Source organism: Ixodes scapularis, unplaced genomic scaffold (genome assembly GCF_016920785.2).
Source record: "Ixodes scapularis isolate PalLabHiFi unplaced genomic scaffold, ASM1692078v2 PGA_scaffold6__148_contigs__length_123643588, whole genome shotgun sequence".
Taxonomy (NCBI): domain Eukaryota; kingdom Metazoa; phylum Arthropoda; class Arachnida; order Ixodida; family Ixodidae; genus Ixodes; species Ixodes scapularis.
In genome coordinates, this window is record NW_024609881.1 from 55,050,417 (window position 1) to 55,066,041 (window position 15,625).

Sequence of the window (15,625 nt, forward strand, 5' to 3'; positions counted from 1 at the left end):
ATGGCTCTTTGACGCTCTATGCTACCAGATCCTCGCGCTCCAAATCTGCGACCGGGCACTCTATGGCTCCGTCGTCGAACTGCCAGGCTTGGCTACAGCATCCTTTCCTCAAATCGCAGCCAGAAAAGCGGCTACGTGATCTGGAGCCGATTATATGCCGCCAGTTAATGTTTATCATTGCCACGCGCTGGGGTTTGCAAAGCACACAACACGCGCTGGATTTCAGACGTTGTAAGGGGTTCAGCTATTGTCGCCATTTGAAGCACTCGGGCACAAGCCACTACCCGAATGATTGTCATCACTGGAGGACGCTGGGACCTCCAAACTACGTCATTATATTTTGCAAAACAGAGTTCGAAAAAAAAAAAAAAAAGACGCTCGCTTTTATTCTTGAAATTACACCGCAACAAAGAGGTTGCTTGGTCGAAAGTGTTACGTGCAGTATACTCCGTTCACAGACTAGAAGCTCCGCTTTTAGCGCGAGCTTTCTGCCCTTGCATTACCTCCTCCATACTCACAAAGCGTTGCAGTTCGACGACGGAGCCATAGAGTGCCCGGTCGCAGATTTGGAGCGCGAGGTTCTGGTAGCACCAGAGCATCAAAAAGTCATTCCTCAAAAATTTTTTTTTTTTTTTTTTTTTTTTTGCAGCGGCGAGGATTTGAAAGACACTTGTTCGCTCGAAAGAGGTGTGTTTCGGCATATCGCCGCAGCGGGGCACCAGTCACGTGGCTCTCCCCTCATTCGTTGTCTCCCTTTCCACCTTTTCCATTTCGGCGGCCGCTTCTCATGGGTATCTGCCAAGCGTTGTCAGTATATAGGAAACTATGGCCCTTGCTAACACAATTGTGAACGCGCAGGCACGCGCAACCGAAGCACCGCGGAAGCCAGTGAGCTCGCGCTGAAGGAAGAGCTTCTAGTTTCGTGTAAACTGTACAACATTCCCTTGAGCTTGAGCTCGAGTGAATGTTGTGCACTTTAATAACACTTTGTCGCACGCGCATGCCAGATCCCGGCCGAAGACGCAACGAGCACGTGCTGGAGGCGTCGCGGCTAGAACAGAAAGCTCTGGCGGCAGGTTCACTCGCCAGTTTTCTCGAACGAATTAGGGTGCCTACATGTCTGTTTGTCTCAGGGTGAAGACATCCATTGTCGCCCCGAGTGTGCCAGCGCGTGACGCTCTCGCGCACTCGGTGCGTGACTTGGGCGGTAAAATGGCGTTTATGCATTAGCCAGAGCTACGCGCTCGAGCTGAGTGACACCGCATTGCGCGCACTTCAAAATGCATAGAAAAAACGATTGGGCGGCAAAATGGCTGAGATGTCACCACTCAAGCAAAAGCGCGTGTGTATGAAGGCACTCTAGAACGAATTGAATATTCACGGCGCCTGGCGGTGTGAAGAAGACGCCGTGAGAGTAGGTTCAAAAACGCGCGATAAAAATCACCGATAGTCCCACTTGATCGATAAAGAGGAACAACAGACAGCGACCAACCTCACGCACTTGCAGCTTACGTGCGAAGGTATCTTGCCACTAAGTCGCATTTTCAAATGGTAGCTATCGCCCGATAAACCATTTTCAAAAGTCCATCAAGCAACATTGATGATGGCCATTTTTTGCCGATCATTTTTTAGACTTAGGCCAGCTGGCGCAAGCTAAACCGCCCGCTTCAAAGGGTGTAGTATAGACATTAACATCCATCCATTGGGCATAAAGCACGTGACTGGATCCGAGTACTCGCCAAAGGCTGACGCTGCCCTCGTGTCCAGTACACGCTCAGAGTAGGTGATCAAGCAATGGCGGACAGGCGATAGACCACTGATCTCAATTACAATTTCTGGATCGCGCTTCCCGCTCCCGTGAGTGAAGCCACCTGACGGCCATCTTGCTCATAGAGGAATTGCGGTTTTGCTAGCGTTACAGAAGCTGGCGGCAGCGTGCTGAAAACACGTTTTCTACTCGTTCGTCGTCATTCGTCGAAGAAGATTTTTCAGACGCCGTGTAAGGGTTGAGACTTGCCGTTGAGAACACGTGGACATTTTTACGAAAGAGCAGTGCAGCAGGAGAAAGCCACAAAAAATAAATGAAGATTTTGTACTACTGATTGGTTTGCCAGAAGCGTCTAGTAAACAAAACAAAAAAACGCGCCGCTGATGCCGCCCCCTTCCCCCCCTCTTTCGTCGCCGCTGGGCACTGGATCAAGCTCATTTCTAGACCGCGAGTGCCGCAAGTTACAAACACAGTCAGAGTAAAAGTTAAACGCTGCTTAGAGGTACATACGGCTTCACGCCCATTGCACTCGCAAAACACATCCACACGGCGTCGAAATGAATCTTCATCGGAATCCAAGCGTGCGAAGGCACAGAGGCGCAGCACTTCAGCGTGCCAAGGAAGCTTTGATCAGGCAGCGAGACCGGTGACACTTGCTTTCAACGAATTGTGCATGCCTTTACATACGGCTTCACGCACATTGCACTCGCAAAACACATCCACACGGCGTCGATTCTGGATCGGTATCCAAAGGTGCGACGGCACTGAGACACAGCACTTCGGCGTGCCAAGGAAGCTTTGACCCCGCCGCGGGACCCGCGAAACTTGCTTTCGACGAGTTGTGCCTCTTTCCTGCGGCACTGCGCTTTCGTAAAATTTTCCACGTGTTTACAACGGCAAGTCTCAATGGATACACAGAGTCTTAAAAAACTTCTTCGGCGAATGACGACGAACGAGTAGAAAACGTGTTTATAGCGCGTTGGAAAACCGCCGCGAAATGCTAGCAAAATCGCAAATCGCCTACGAGCAAGATGGCCGTCCGGTTGCTTCACTCGCGCTGCAGCGAACAAGTGGGGAAGCGCGATCCAGTAATTGTCATTGAGATCAGTGCGATGCGCTTTCGAAAATAGTCTATTACACCCGTTCTGCACTAAGCGCCAAAATGGCGAATCCCAGAAAATAATCGGGGAACGGTACTTTAAGCATATATCTCGTCAACTAGCGTATTAGCCGTGCACCTTGGACGTCCCAGAACAATGTCTAACGCAGCAATGGTCACCGGCGCAGGTCACGACCCGGCCTCGAGTCGAGCCACGTGCAAGTACAGCGGCGGCATGGAAGGCCCCTCAAGTGGCCAGACGTCGGCGCACGCCGTCGCCATGACCACGGTCGACTCGTACGTTCACTTGGGCCAGTACCCGACGGCCCCCGGTTCCTGGAACGCGCACCGGTTCGCGGACCAGTTCAACCAGGACCGGTTCCGGGGCTGTTTCGGTGGCCGCGACGAACTGGACGCGGCCAGCGGCCTCATGGGCAGCCCCGTAGAACGGCAAGGAACGGCGGTGGATCACCTGTACCGGAACCACAACTACGGGGCGGACTTCCGGTTTCGTTCCCCCGCTCCGGGAGGCTTCGTGGACGCCGACGGTTACTGTTCCGCACGGGCCCCCGCGACCCTGCTGGGTCCCGTGTTCTCTCACGTGGTCCAGGCGGGTCAGGATCCGTTCGGTCAGGGGTCTCAGATGGTTGATGCGACGCCGGGGTCCTGCGCTTACGGGACTGCGCAAGCCTTGGCGGGTCACTTCTTGTCGCCGAGGTAGCACCGTCGCTTCCTTTCGTCTTCTGAGCCTCCTCGACCGACGACCTCAACTTCAAGTGGTGTGGCGTGTCCTCCGTCAGGATGTCTGGTGTTCACTATCGGTGCTAGTGACTGCGACGCGGCCCAGCAACGAACGGGCCGGACAAGACAAGCGTGATTCTTCATCCACCATTACGCTTCTTCGGGGCATCGAAGACATCGTGGCCATTTATCAAGCCTACTGAACCACAGTCTTGTAGGGTAGATGGTACCATCGCAAAATTGCGTGACATCGTGTGGTAGACCGAATGCGAGTCAGGACAGAGTGAACGATTCAGGTCCAGAAGAAGCTTGGATTCGCCGCGTAATTGGGATGTTTTGGCCTATAAGGTTTTACGTTCGACCTCGTGACGTCAGAAACATTGCGCCGCTTAACCAATCAGGTTCTACACATGGCCTTGTGACGTCATAAAATTCACCATCGGCGTCTTGTATATGTCCTAGGAAGTGTTGATAGGACACTTGCCCCGGACTCTTGATGAAGTGCATCGTGTTGGACTGTACGGGGAAGCTCAGTGCCTTAAGTTCCGACAGTTAAAGCTCTCTCTTGTTCACACGCGGCGTACCTCTTCCAACAACTCACGGATGATGACGTGTCCCAACGTAAAGGGTTCCCGGATGTGTCGCGGACAGCTCTCACGTGATCTCGTGTTCTTTCCACGCTCAAGTACTCCCTGCGCTTGGGCTACAAGGAACGTGTTCTGTCGTTTCTTGAAACCGCTCTCCGACCGTTTTTTTTTTTTTTTTTTTTTTTTTTTACCTTTTCACTTTATCTTTGCAGCCAGCGAGAACATTGAATGGTGTTACGCCTTGCGAGGAGTTCCGCGAGGCTCATTATGAAACCAAAGATTTTGTTTGCTATTCGGTAACACCGAGAACAAACCGAGCGTGCTTCATCGCGCATGCGCGTCACTTGTGATTTCTTGTGGCTTCGACCGTAGAGTAGCTGCGCGCCTCTCCCCCTGTATTAAAGGCCGTGGTAACTTCGCAGAAAACTGAATTCTTTATTGCGGCCCAGTGTGGCTAGACTTCAGAGTGTTTTCAACTGTTCGATCGGAGTCATCTGGTTTATAGGCCGCATTTGCAGTACAAGCTGCGGAGTCAAAAACTTCGATCGTCTGCAAGCACCGCAAGCGTCTCCTCCAGCCTTCTTCCTCGCCACGCAACGACGCAACGCGTGCGCACTTGCGACCAGTTCGCACAAGAGGTGACCGCCATTGAGTCTCTCCGTGGTTTGAGTCGCTCCCTCCAGAAACCAGACCCAAAAAGAGGGCTGGTTTCTAAATAGTGCTGATTGTTGGACTGCTGAGTTTTAGGCAACGTTTCAGGATACATGGCAACGCTCGCAGACAAGGAGAAAAAGAAACCCGATTGCCACTGCGAACTATACACGTTTGCAAGCATGGCGTCCCGGCTGTACTTCGTCTTACTACAGTGTACTAGAATACTTGGGTAGTGTTGGGACCGAAGGGGCTCGCCTGAAGCGCGTGGTATTGATCGCGACAGGTGTCGCGTCCGGCGCCTTACCCGGAAGGTGTGCGCATGCGCGGCTGCACGCGCGAAAATATGAATCTTTGGTGCCGCTTTGGTGGAGTGCATGTAGGATTTCTGATACAGCTACGACCTGCCAGCGGTCGTACCGCGGCATCAATTACGCTGCGGCACGATCGTTAGCAACATGATGCTTCAATGTATTGGACGGTACAAGCTACATTACCCTTCCTTTACATAAAAACAATTGCGACTTTAAAGAAGCGGTTTCGGTTTGTCGGATGGTGAGCATTTTAAATGAAATGCCCATTTCCTTGGTCGCAAATGCCGAACATTAGATATTTGAAAGGGATATCTAAAACTCGGAAGCAGTTTTTTTTTTTTTTTTTCCTATCTTATTTTATAACGGAACGAAACAGCACATACTAAAGTTCGAGATTGTTTTAGTATAATTTTAATACCCCAAATTAACTTCTCTGTCTTTTTTTCTGTCCGTCTTCTTTTTCTTGACCTTAATCAGCTCGCTTCACTTGTCACTCATTCTTGTGTCCATTTATGCGACGAACCACCCAAGCGACGATCGCAAAGGGGTGAGAATCTTCTATTTCTTCGTGGCTGCAACGACCATCCGAGAATCACCCGACGTTCGCTTGTACAATTGACAATTGTATAAGTGAAAACTTGTACAATTGTAAAACCGTGACAATTTTTATCACGCGTTTTAACATTTAACTTAAGTCCAAAAACTGAGACAATGTGGGCTGAACAAGTAATGCTTTATAAGATTCAAAGAAAACAAGAAACTATTTCACATCATTTCGAGCAGAAAACATGAGCACACGTAGATCAGGCAAGGAAAAAGTTGTAATAGTTTACAGCACGGCATTGAAATAATGGCTACAATGTGCAGCGCATACATGGTTACAATATGCAGCGCATTATCCTCTTGAGGGTAAACCATCTAAAACCTACACGCTCACAACAATACATTTAACCGACAGCTGCTTTCTGACAACCAGGTAAGTCTCGCCTGAGCTGGGTATTCGAAGGGAAACACCCATGGTTCCACAGGGGGCGTATCTGGTTCACGCAGACATTCAGGGTGTTTTTGTTTTATTCTTTACAGAACTTTACATATTTTACAAAAAAAAAAGAATGTGGCAGATATGTGCATGCCGTCTTTCGTTATATCTGTAGGGTTCGGTGGACAATGAATGGGTGAATAATAACCGTTGCAATGTTTAATAATGAACCAAGATCTGTTAGTTAACTTGTTTATGAACGGCTTATTTGGCCATGGTGCAATTGCAGTTTTAAAAGAAGTCATTATTAAAGGCAAATACAATTTCGACAATTCGCGAAAAGGCAACGAGGTTCGCAAAATTAATCGTAAAAGTTTGCCTTTCTTCGCTTGATTCTGAAACCGCGTTATGAAAATAATAGGTAGAATAGTAACTTAGTCGTCTTGATCTGTGGCGCCGGCGAGTCCACCGAAGAAACGCTGTCGAGTTAGTGACGAGGGGACAGAAACAACCTGCGTCATTCTTCTACGCATCAATATCAGCACAACCTCATTCGCGCTTTCAGCGCGCAGCTTTTTTAATTAAGTGAAGAAAGGCAAAAGTTTAGCGATGAATATCTCAGGACAGAACGAGCGGGTTGGTAGAGATAATTAAGCTTGAGGAAGAAACGAAAATGGACGGACAAACATAACAAAAACGAACGCCTTGTTACTTTCGCTCAAAGCTCGTTGTTTGTTCGCGAACTTTTTAAATTAAGTTGGCCTTTAATGATGGCTCCCTTTAAAGCTGCAATTGCAACATGGCCCATCAAACATTTCATTAACCCTTTGCCTACCGCAAAAATTAAAAAAAAAAAAGAAAAAAAGATTTGGAAATACCGATTTTCACACAAGGTGAAACAACCTTGTGTTGTACCGCAGGAAAGGCTACAAGCGCGAGCTCCTTGCTCTAGGGCACATCTCGGCGGCACGAGCTCCCGTGCACCAAGGGCAGCTGCCAACGCTATGAGCTCGCGCTCCTAGCTTTCGCTACATGCACCGCTCAAAGAGAAAAAAGAAAAAAAAAGGCGGGCTGCGCGAGCCGGATAACTTGACTACAGCGCCGCCACGAACTGTCAATACACGCGTCCTCACGAGCTCCCGTTGCCGAGCCGCTCCGGTCCCAACACTACCCAAGTATTCTAGTACACTGTAGTCTTACCTTAGCATGGACTAACTGCGAAGGCTGTGCAAGCCCGAGCGGGTTGCCTTGACTACCTTGACTGGAGCACTCCCTGCACAAGCGCTCGTGCAGCCACCGAGGCTTCATTCAAAGCGAATAGCTCGCGCTTTTAGCTTCCGCGGCTAACAATAGTCCATGCTAAGGTGAGACGAAGTATAATGCCCCATGCGTTAAAGCACGTGCAGCAAAGGTGGATTTGGCAGGCTTGCAATTTCACGTGCTTCCTCACACGAGCAGGAATATGGCGGTGGTCACATTCCCCGCTTGCAAACGTCTGAACTATACACTGTTCGCCTGCAGCCAAAGCCACAAGCGCGAGCTAGCCCGCGTTCCCGGTTTTGAGAAGTGCATTTCTAGCGCGAGTGCTCTGTCTGCGGCACCGTGGTCTGCGGGAGAACGTCTCAAAGCAGAGAGTTCGTGCTCTCGTGCTTGATGAACGGAGTAGATACAGTATAAAGCAACCAGAGAGCAACTAGCTACACTTAGAGTATCCGCACACTGTTTCCCTATATCGTTGTGGGCGCCGCCATCATGATGCTTGTGCAGAGCAGACGCAACTGCCGATGCATGATTCAAAAGTGCCACTTTCTCAGCATTAGATTCGGTGAAGAAGCTCGTGTAATATCGCCTTGCTCTGCCCGCGAACTGTTTACACATTTGCGAACGACGGAAGAGCGTTTCCTGTGATTTCAGATAAAGCTTCAGATAACTCGCAACCATGATTTTAAACCACAATGTGGCCAAGTGTCATTACTCTGAAGCGTAGCTTATTTAGTGCCACTATGTATATATATATAGTCAATACTATAGGGGACGACTTTTCTTGGAAATAAAGCCAAAACTCAATGTGAGCTCGCACACATTGAGCGCGGATCATGCTGTGCTCAAGCGGTCCACCTCTTCGGAAATGCCAAGAAAAGTCCCCTATTCGCGGTGAGAAGCTCGCTAGGGGCGCTTCTGTTCTCCTCGATATGGGCAGTGCACGTGCTACCCACGCGGTTATGCTTTAATTTTCATAGTGCATAAAAGCTTGGCATTGCACCTTGCTTGCGCAAGCAGAGCAAGTTAAAATATCCTCACTTTGGGTTGTGAAAAAATTCCACCAGGAGGCGATACACAAACTTCTCGCCGCGACGCTTTGCGCACGCGCCAAAAAACAGCCGGCATTGCTGACCTTGTCTTGTCTTAACCAGATGGCGAGTCACTGAAGCGGGCGTGGACGAGCCTCCCCAAAGTCAATGCTGGGGAGCAGGACACAGTAGAATCTAAAATGGCAATAACCTGCCCTGCTGAGGTAATGATGAAGTGAGGTAAACGTAATAAGAGGAAACAAAAACTGAAGGTCAGTTATGGCGGTGCCCATGCACAGCCGCTGTGAAGCGTCTATTCGCGTCTCCAGCTCGTTGCTCGCCCTCCCGCGGCGGAAACGGGAAGCGCTCTAGCGAGTGTCCCCCGATTCTCCTGCTCAGCGGACACGGCGGAACTTCTCGCGATCATGGCTCGCGAAATGTCATTTCCGAACACAAACCAAGCTCTTCACTGTCCCAACGTAGTGCTGCAACCGGTATGGGACTGTACCTTACTGGAAAGGTTTAGTATTGCGTATAGAAGCAAACGAAAGCGCTGTGCGTTTGCGTTAAAGTTGCGTGCCCCACTTTGTGTGGGCGCCTCATCGCCATCCGCCAATACAAGACCGCTATTTCGGGCTCCGCGCACGCGCACGCACTAACGCAAACACACAGCGCTTGCGTTCGCTCGTACGCAATACTAAAACTCACAACTGTTTCACCGGCTTTTAACGTCAACGCAACGTGCTGCAGTGACATGACGAGCAAGCCCAGGTGGGTGTTCCTTCGAACTGGAAAGGCTGAGATTGGCAAAACGACGGTGCGTAAAAGTGAAATTGGCTAAAGATTGGTAATTAAAAAAATATCTTTTATTTTTTTTATTATTTTTATTTTGGGGTATTTGGCTTAGAAGGATTTTGGCGGCGACTTTGTAACTCTTGCCGATTGTCAAAAGTCGCCACTTTGATAGCAAAATATGCTTTACCCACAATTAATGTAATTTCACATGGATTTATCACATTAGCGAGAATGTTTTGATTGATTTTAGACTATCTTTATTTCATAACTTGGCAATTAAAAGTGCTGCATTTAGCCCCAGTGATGATAATTAGCACTATTTTGATTGTCATAGCTGTTCGTGCGTTTGAAATTATACCATAAGCAACAAATTATATTAGAACTTGCAAAATTGCGCATTAACATATCTGAATTTTAATATTATTATTATTAATACATATCACTGCAATTTATGCCCCCAACTAACGCCACGATCACAAAAATACGCCGTCCCTATGTTTATTCTTTCTGTCTTTATTTAACTTCACCAACGCGCTCACGTCGAACTAACCATGACAGTTTTTACAGTGGGTGTCATTTTGTTTTCTTTTAAGCATATGAAAAACTCTGGCATCGTTATCAATATAGGCTAATAGTCAAACACTGGATGCAATATAAAGTTTTATGCGTCACGCGTTGCTTTAAAAGCACACACTTCAGCTGCCTGACTCAGATTCCATCTTTGCGTTGTTGTAGCAAGAATAGCGTATATTAATTTATACGTTTTCTGGACAGATTGTAAAAACTAGATTTATTCTGTTAGTCTTGTGCTGGGAATAATGTTAAAGCAATTAATAATCTAAATGCCCGAAACCGGCCACTAAAAGGCCCGTAGTTCATTAAGTCACATGACAATTATCCGAGCGAGAAAAGGTGGCGAGAACGCACAAATATCAGCACGGATTTTTTCATCGACTACAATATTCTATGTTACCTCTAAGGTGTATGAAAAACACTGTCTTTAAAGGGAAGCTAAAATCTCCAAAATCTTTTGAAGTGTCTGAATCGAGTATGTATGTCACAAAATAAAGTTTGCGCGAACAACTTCTTCAACTAAATAATTACGACGTGAGACACATCTTGAGTTATGAAAGAATTCGATAGTAATGCCGATATCGAGAAATTAAATCAAAAATAGAGATTCGTTTCGGTTTCGCTCCAGAATTAAAACATGCCTTTTGGAGTAAGTATTACGCTAAACACCGTTCTTGTTTTCAGGGTAAAGAGGTGACCTGCGGTCATAACCCCCTAGCTTCTTTGTATTACCAGAAACAATCTCTGTCGCTCAGTGAAGCCAGCACAATAGACAGGCTCAGCAGCCCCCGGCACGCATCTCCGACCCTTACTATAACCGCCATTTTAGAAAACGTGTGGCGCCACCTATAGACCTTTTAATCCTCCTCCGCATGGGCGCTGCACTCTTGGAATCACGTGACGCGGCAGCCATTAGGTTGCTTCAACTTGCTGCTCCGCTCTCCCCTCCGCGCCTTGGCGGATGCGTTGCATTCTTGTTTTTCGCCGTGTTTCACCGCGCTTGCTCGCCTTACTTCGGAAACTGTAGTCCGATACGTCTACTCGACGACTCCTGAGGTTTGTTTACTAATAGTGGCGGAGCATTCTCAGTAAGAAGCGCGTATATTTATATCGCGCATCTAGGATCGGAAGGCGTCAAGAATAGTCAGCGCAAGGAGACTATCTGTATTTCCTCCTGAAAGTATCGTTCTTTGTATTCATAATATATCGAAAACAGTTTCTTTTGATTATGTAAGGAAACTCGCGGAGGAGATAGACTACGAACGTTTAGCTTGCATCTTATCTGAGGCTAGAAGTAATGGTACGTCAACATCAGGCGATTTGTTTGTTCATAACATCACACCTACATGCGTATGAGGTTCACAATCTTTTTTGCTACGTAAACATTCGATTGGCCGGCTACTTATGAAGTTTAAGAAATTGTATACCATGCTGGCTCCCATTTCGACAGTCATTTAAGCGATTTATTGATTATATTCAGATAACCAGTGCCATCCACTTTGTTTATTTTAACGCAAAGGTTGGGACTTTCCGCGTAAGAAACTGCCACACACAACTTAACAGTAGCGAGTTTTAGAATAGCGTGCACAAAGAAATAACGTCGTTTATATTTGCAAATCTTAAACGCGGTTTGGGTTCAGCGCATGCGCTATAATGACGACGTTTTTGTTTTTTTTTTTTTATGTATGCTGTTTTAACTTTTGCCAGTATCTTAAATCCGCAATATGTAACGCTGAAAAAAAAATAGTTGTCTGCATAACAATCACTTGAGTCCAGGATTGTCGATGGCGAATAAAGATTTACTTTTGGTGGCTGGCGACACCGAAATTTACGAAGCGAATATGTACAAACAAATAAATGTTTGTTCCCGCAGGTTCGTGAAGTGGTGCCTAGCGCTAGGATTCAGCCAAACTTTCCGAGGTATTTCTTCTCCTGCGCCCTTTAATTTTATAAGGCAAATTTTACGGAAGACAAATGCTAGGTTCAATTTGACGGGCCTGTTACTTATATCATATCTTGAGTAAGCAAATGTTCATATAAAAATAATTTATTTTCTAGGGCCAATATCGCGAAATGCTGCCTATGAATACTTTAGCAGGGTTGATAATTTACGAACGTTCCTACTCGGCCTGTCAAAACATGCTCGAGTACTCAATAATAATAAAAAAAACAGGTCTAGACGATACCACTTGTTTATATCAATTATCTGCCTCATTACACAATACGTTTTTAGTCTGCGAATTTCCTTAAAGGTTGTGTGCCCACGAAAACCAAACAGTGTGTAGTAAACTCGCGAGTTCATCTGTTCTGGCCGATTCAGCACATTGCTAATCAAGCTGTCGATATGCTTCTTTACGTTCACGTGTTAGTCTCTTTATTAGTTTGTTTTTCTGGAAATTGGTGTCATCGGGTACGCCCGTAGATGATGCTAATCTCTCCTGTACATCAGTCAGGCGTTTTGCAACCGACCATAATCAGATACATCAAAGGAGTTGGTAAAAAAAAAAGCCCGAATTTAAGGCTAAAATACACCTCGTAGTCCTCAAAGTGGTTCAATACCGCTGTTTCATTGGTTGTGTGCTACAAGGAAAATATTCGTATCACAAAATTAATCAAAAACAGCGTAAAACAGCAACCTAGCCGCGTTCACGTTGAAACCGAAACCAATCAAATTGAAGCAACCTAATGGCGCCGAGTGCGTCAGCGCCCTCTATCCGCCGGTGAGGCAACTACTAAAATGAAAAGGTCTATAGTTAGTTGGAGTCGCGAATAATACGTTCACAAGAAAAGCTGAAGCGGTTTGGAATTTGATTAAAAACACTGGATTATCTTTAATCGCACTTGAAGCATCACGACTATCACAAAAAGTATCATCGTTTTGCCTTAAAAGACGCCTCTAACGTTGCGTTGAAACCACGCCCCTTCGCAGCAGCAGGAGAGTAAAAGGAGAAGGGAAAACGTGACGTCACGAAAATTTCCTCGCGCGTGCTCCTCGGCTCACAGAGCCAGCGTCGCGCGTCCATTGATACTGAGCAAGTTGGTAGGATTGTTGATCGTTGTGCGAAAGATGCAAGACCTTTTCCGAATTTACCTAATGCCACCAGCGTTGTTATTATTACTTTTTTTTTTTTTTTTTTACGAATTGTGACGTTGCAGATGTACGGCACGTGAAATTATTCAAGAAGACGAAGTTCACGTTGGTTTAATGGCGCGTTCACACTGGAAGCGGATCCGCGTTCGCGAAGCGGATCCGCGCGTTCTCAACCGCAAAGCGGCTAGGATCGAGCGGTTGGAGCGCGTTTTTGCCAACCGCTTCGGGACCGATTTCTCCCAACCGCTTTGATTAACCGCAAAGCGGCAACCAATCACAACGCGACGCTGACGTGACGTCAGTGACTTTTCAAACAAGATGGCACCTGTCGCTGGTGAGGCGTCGAAGGCGCTGTAGTCCTAGCGCTGTAGTCTTAGCTTTCGACAAATCAACGGAGAAACTTGATGTTCACGTCCGTCACTTGAATCCGCCGCGATAAGAATGGACTGGGTAATTTTAACAGGCTTCGCACCGGTGATTGGTTCGGGTAAGAGTTTGTTGATTATTCCGGGTGCCACAGCCCAAGCTCGCTGCCTTGTTAACCTCTGCCTGTAGAACGTCGGAACCCGCCCCTGATCGACCGAAATGTCAGCTTTTCTACCCACTAGTATAGTCGCGTGAACTATAGAAAGCTTTCGCCGCCGTGCATGACCACCACGAAGGCCGACAGAGACGTCGTGAGCTTGATTGCGTAGCCAACGCACTACCGCGGAAGAGGCAGGGTACCGCTAGCTCGACCTGTAACGTTTACTACTAATAAAATAAATAAAGGGAAGCCACTCAAGGAATAAAGTGTACGTACCAGACAATGCAGAGGTAATCCATACGGCGTTTATTTGAGCTTAATGTCAAACAAACAGTAGACTCGATCGACGAGCGAGTGACGAGAGGAGAGTCCGCCATCAACGAAGCCACGACCGACTAGCACCGAACACATTCCCCCGCACCACGGTCCGCCCCACCGCTCACTACTTTAAAAATAATAAGAGCGAACAACAACGAGGGGGAAAAACTGGCCCTCTATTCCGAAAACAAGGTCAGCTATTCATGCGGGAAGGGTCCACTTCGAAGAAAAGGTCGGGGGCATCCTGTTCTGAGTCAGCAAGGCGCGCCTAGCTGGGCTTTGCTTGTGGGCGAAGTCGAGGGAATCACAGGCGAGTTTGGCGGGTCCATGCTTCTTTTTTCGCTCCTTGAACTCGTGATGCGCGCGAACATCTCGAAGAAAAATATTCCGAGTGCCAAAATAGGAAAGCTTTGGCTTTGGATCTTGAATTAAAGTGGATTTTGGATTGTAAAACAGGGAAACAATTTTCTCGTGTGTTCTGAGCTCCTGAGGATAAGAAAAAATGAATCGTGCCGCTACCAGGATATACGAAGCGTTCGAGCCGGCACGAGCGTACTGTACATAGGAACCGCCCCACCATTCCCATTCTGATGTTAGCCTGAGACTGAGGCAGGAAAAGAGGAAGTTTCAAAGTAGAAGAAAAAGGAACAGTCGAGGATACGTCTCTAACACAGCTAAAGACAAGTTTATTCGGTCACCCTCTTATATACACTCCACAATCTTCACCACAGAACCTTCGCGACCTCCAAAGCCAAAAGATAACAAAGAACTCATCTCTTTCCACCACAATAATCAAACGACCTTGACAATCTTACAAAGCCCCCTCACCAACACAACCTAACTCCTCTCTCCCGGAAGACGATCGACCTTCGCGTACATAGCACACCCTCCTCCTCTCCTCCCCGGCCCACAATCCCGAAACAACCCGGCAACAAAAGATACTGATCCAAACCAAAGACACAAAGGAGGAAACCACTTACACCCTTTCACAATCAACAACCACTTAACAAAACTCTCAAATCCGCAAGAAGGTTTTTGCACTGCTGCTAAGCTGTAACGACACTTGACTAATGCAGTTGCCCATTGATTTCATTCTTATTGTTTCCTTTACAACCCTTTTGATGTCGTTTACTTCCCTGTGTATTATTTCTGTTTCGGACCAGCGTGGTATACAATTATTACATTCTTGAACATGTTTCGCTATTTCCGAATCAGTCGCGTTGTTTTTTACATTTCTTTTGTGTTCAGTCAATCTATCATTTATACACCTCGACGTTTGACCCACATACTTAAAACCACATTCTAGGGGAATTTCGTATACCACTCCATTATCACACGGAATAGACTTTTCTCGATGCATTTTTGTGCATTCCCTTACACTCTTGTGGAAGGGCGTGAGCTTACTCAATTTATAGTCGGAACTAAAAACCAGATCAACATCGAACTTTTTTGCACAAGCCTTCAAGTTGTGAGAAATTTTGTGATAGTACGGAATTACAGTAGTTCTATGTTTTGGCCTCTGCTTTGGTTCTGCTCTACATTTGTCTGCGAATTTTACGGATAACTGTTTCCCTACGAATTCATCCTGATAACCAGCACTGTTTAGCCTTCTCCACTGCCTTTTCACTGATTCAGCCAAGAAATGAGAAACTTCCTCTTTTCCTGCCTCAGTCTCAGGCTAACATCAGAATGGTTAATTTCCACCAGCTCGCCTGCGCACTCACTACAATACCACCATTCCCCTCGTTGCAAGGTATTTTGAGATTTTCCGGAAAGGTCGAGAATCGTGCCTGGGCATTTTATGACGTCACTACTCGACCAACCAATGACGGTTCGGCAGCGGCGAACAACGTGTTTTTCTATTTTTTTTTTTTTTTACATTGAATGTTGTT

The 15,625-nt window shown here is 46.9% G+C and overlaps 2 protein-coding genes across 2 annotated transcripts in view; both read left to right on the plus strand.

The window, feature by feature from the left end:
- The window catches only part of LOC8032395 (transcription factor SOX-10), a 60,550-nt gene extending 58,981 nt beyond the window's left edge, over positions 1-1,569 (plus strand). Inside the window, exon 5 of the mRNA XM_042294768.1 lies at positions 1,508-1,569. Coding sequence (XP_042150702.1) covers positions 1,508-1,569 — 62 coding nt within the window. The remainder of the gene's footprint in view (positions 1-1,507) is intronic.
- A 1,491-nt stretch (positions 1,570-3,060) lies between these two features.
- Positions 3,061-3,787, plus strand: LOC121833026. The gene has a single exon (XM_042286089.1). It carries the CDS (start codon positions 3,103-3,105, stop codon positions 3,586-3,588), a length of 486 nt encoding a protein of 161 aa, XP_042142023.1. The 5' UTR covers positions 3,061-3,102; the 3' UTR covers positions 3,589-3,787.
- Positions 3,788-15,625: the final 11,838 nt, after the last annotated feature.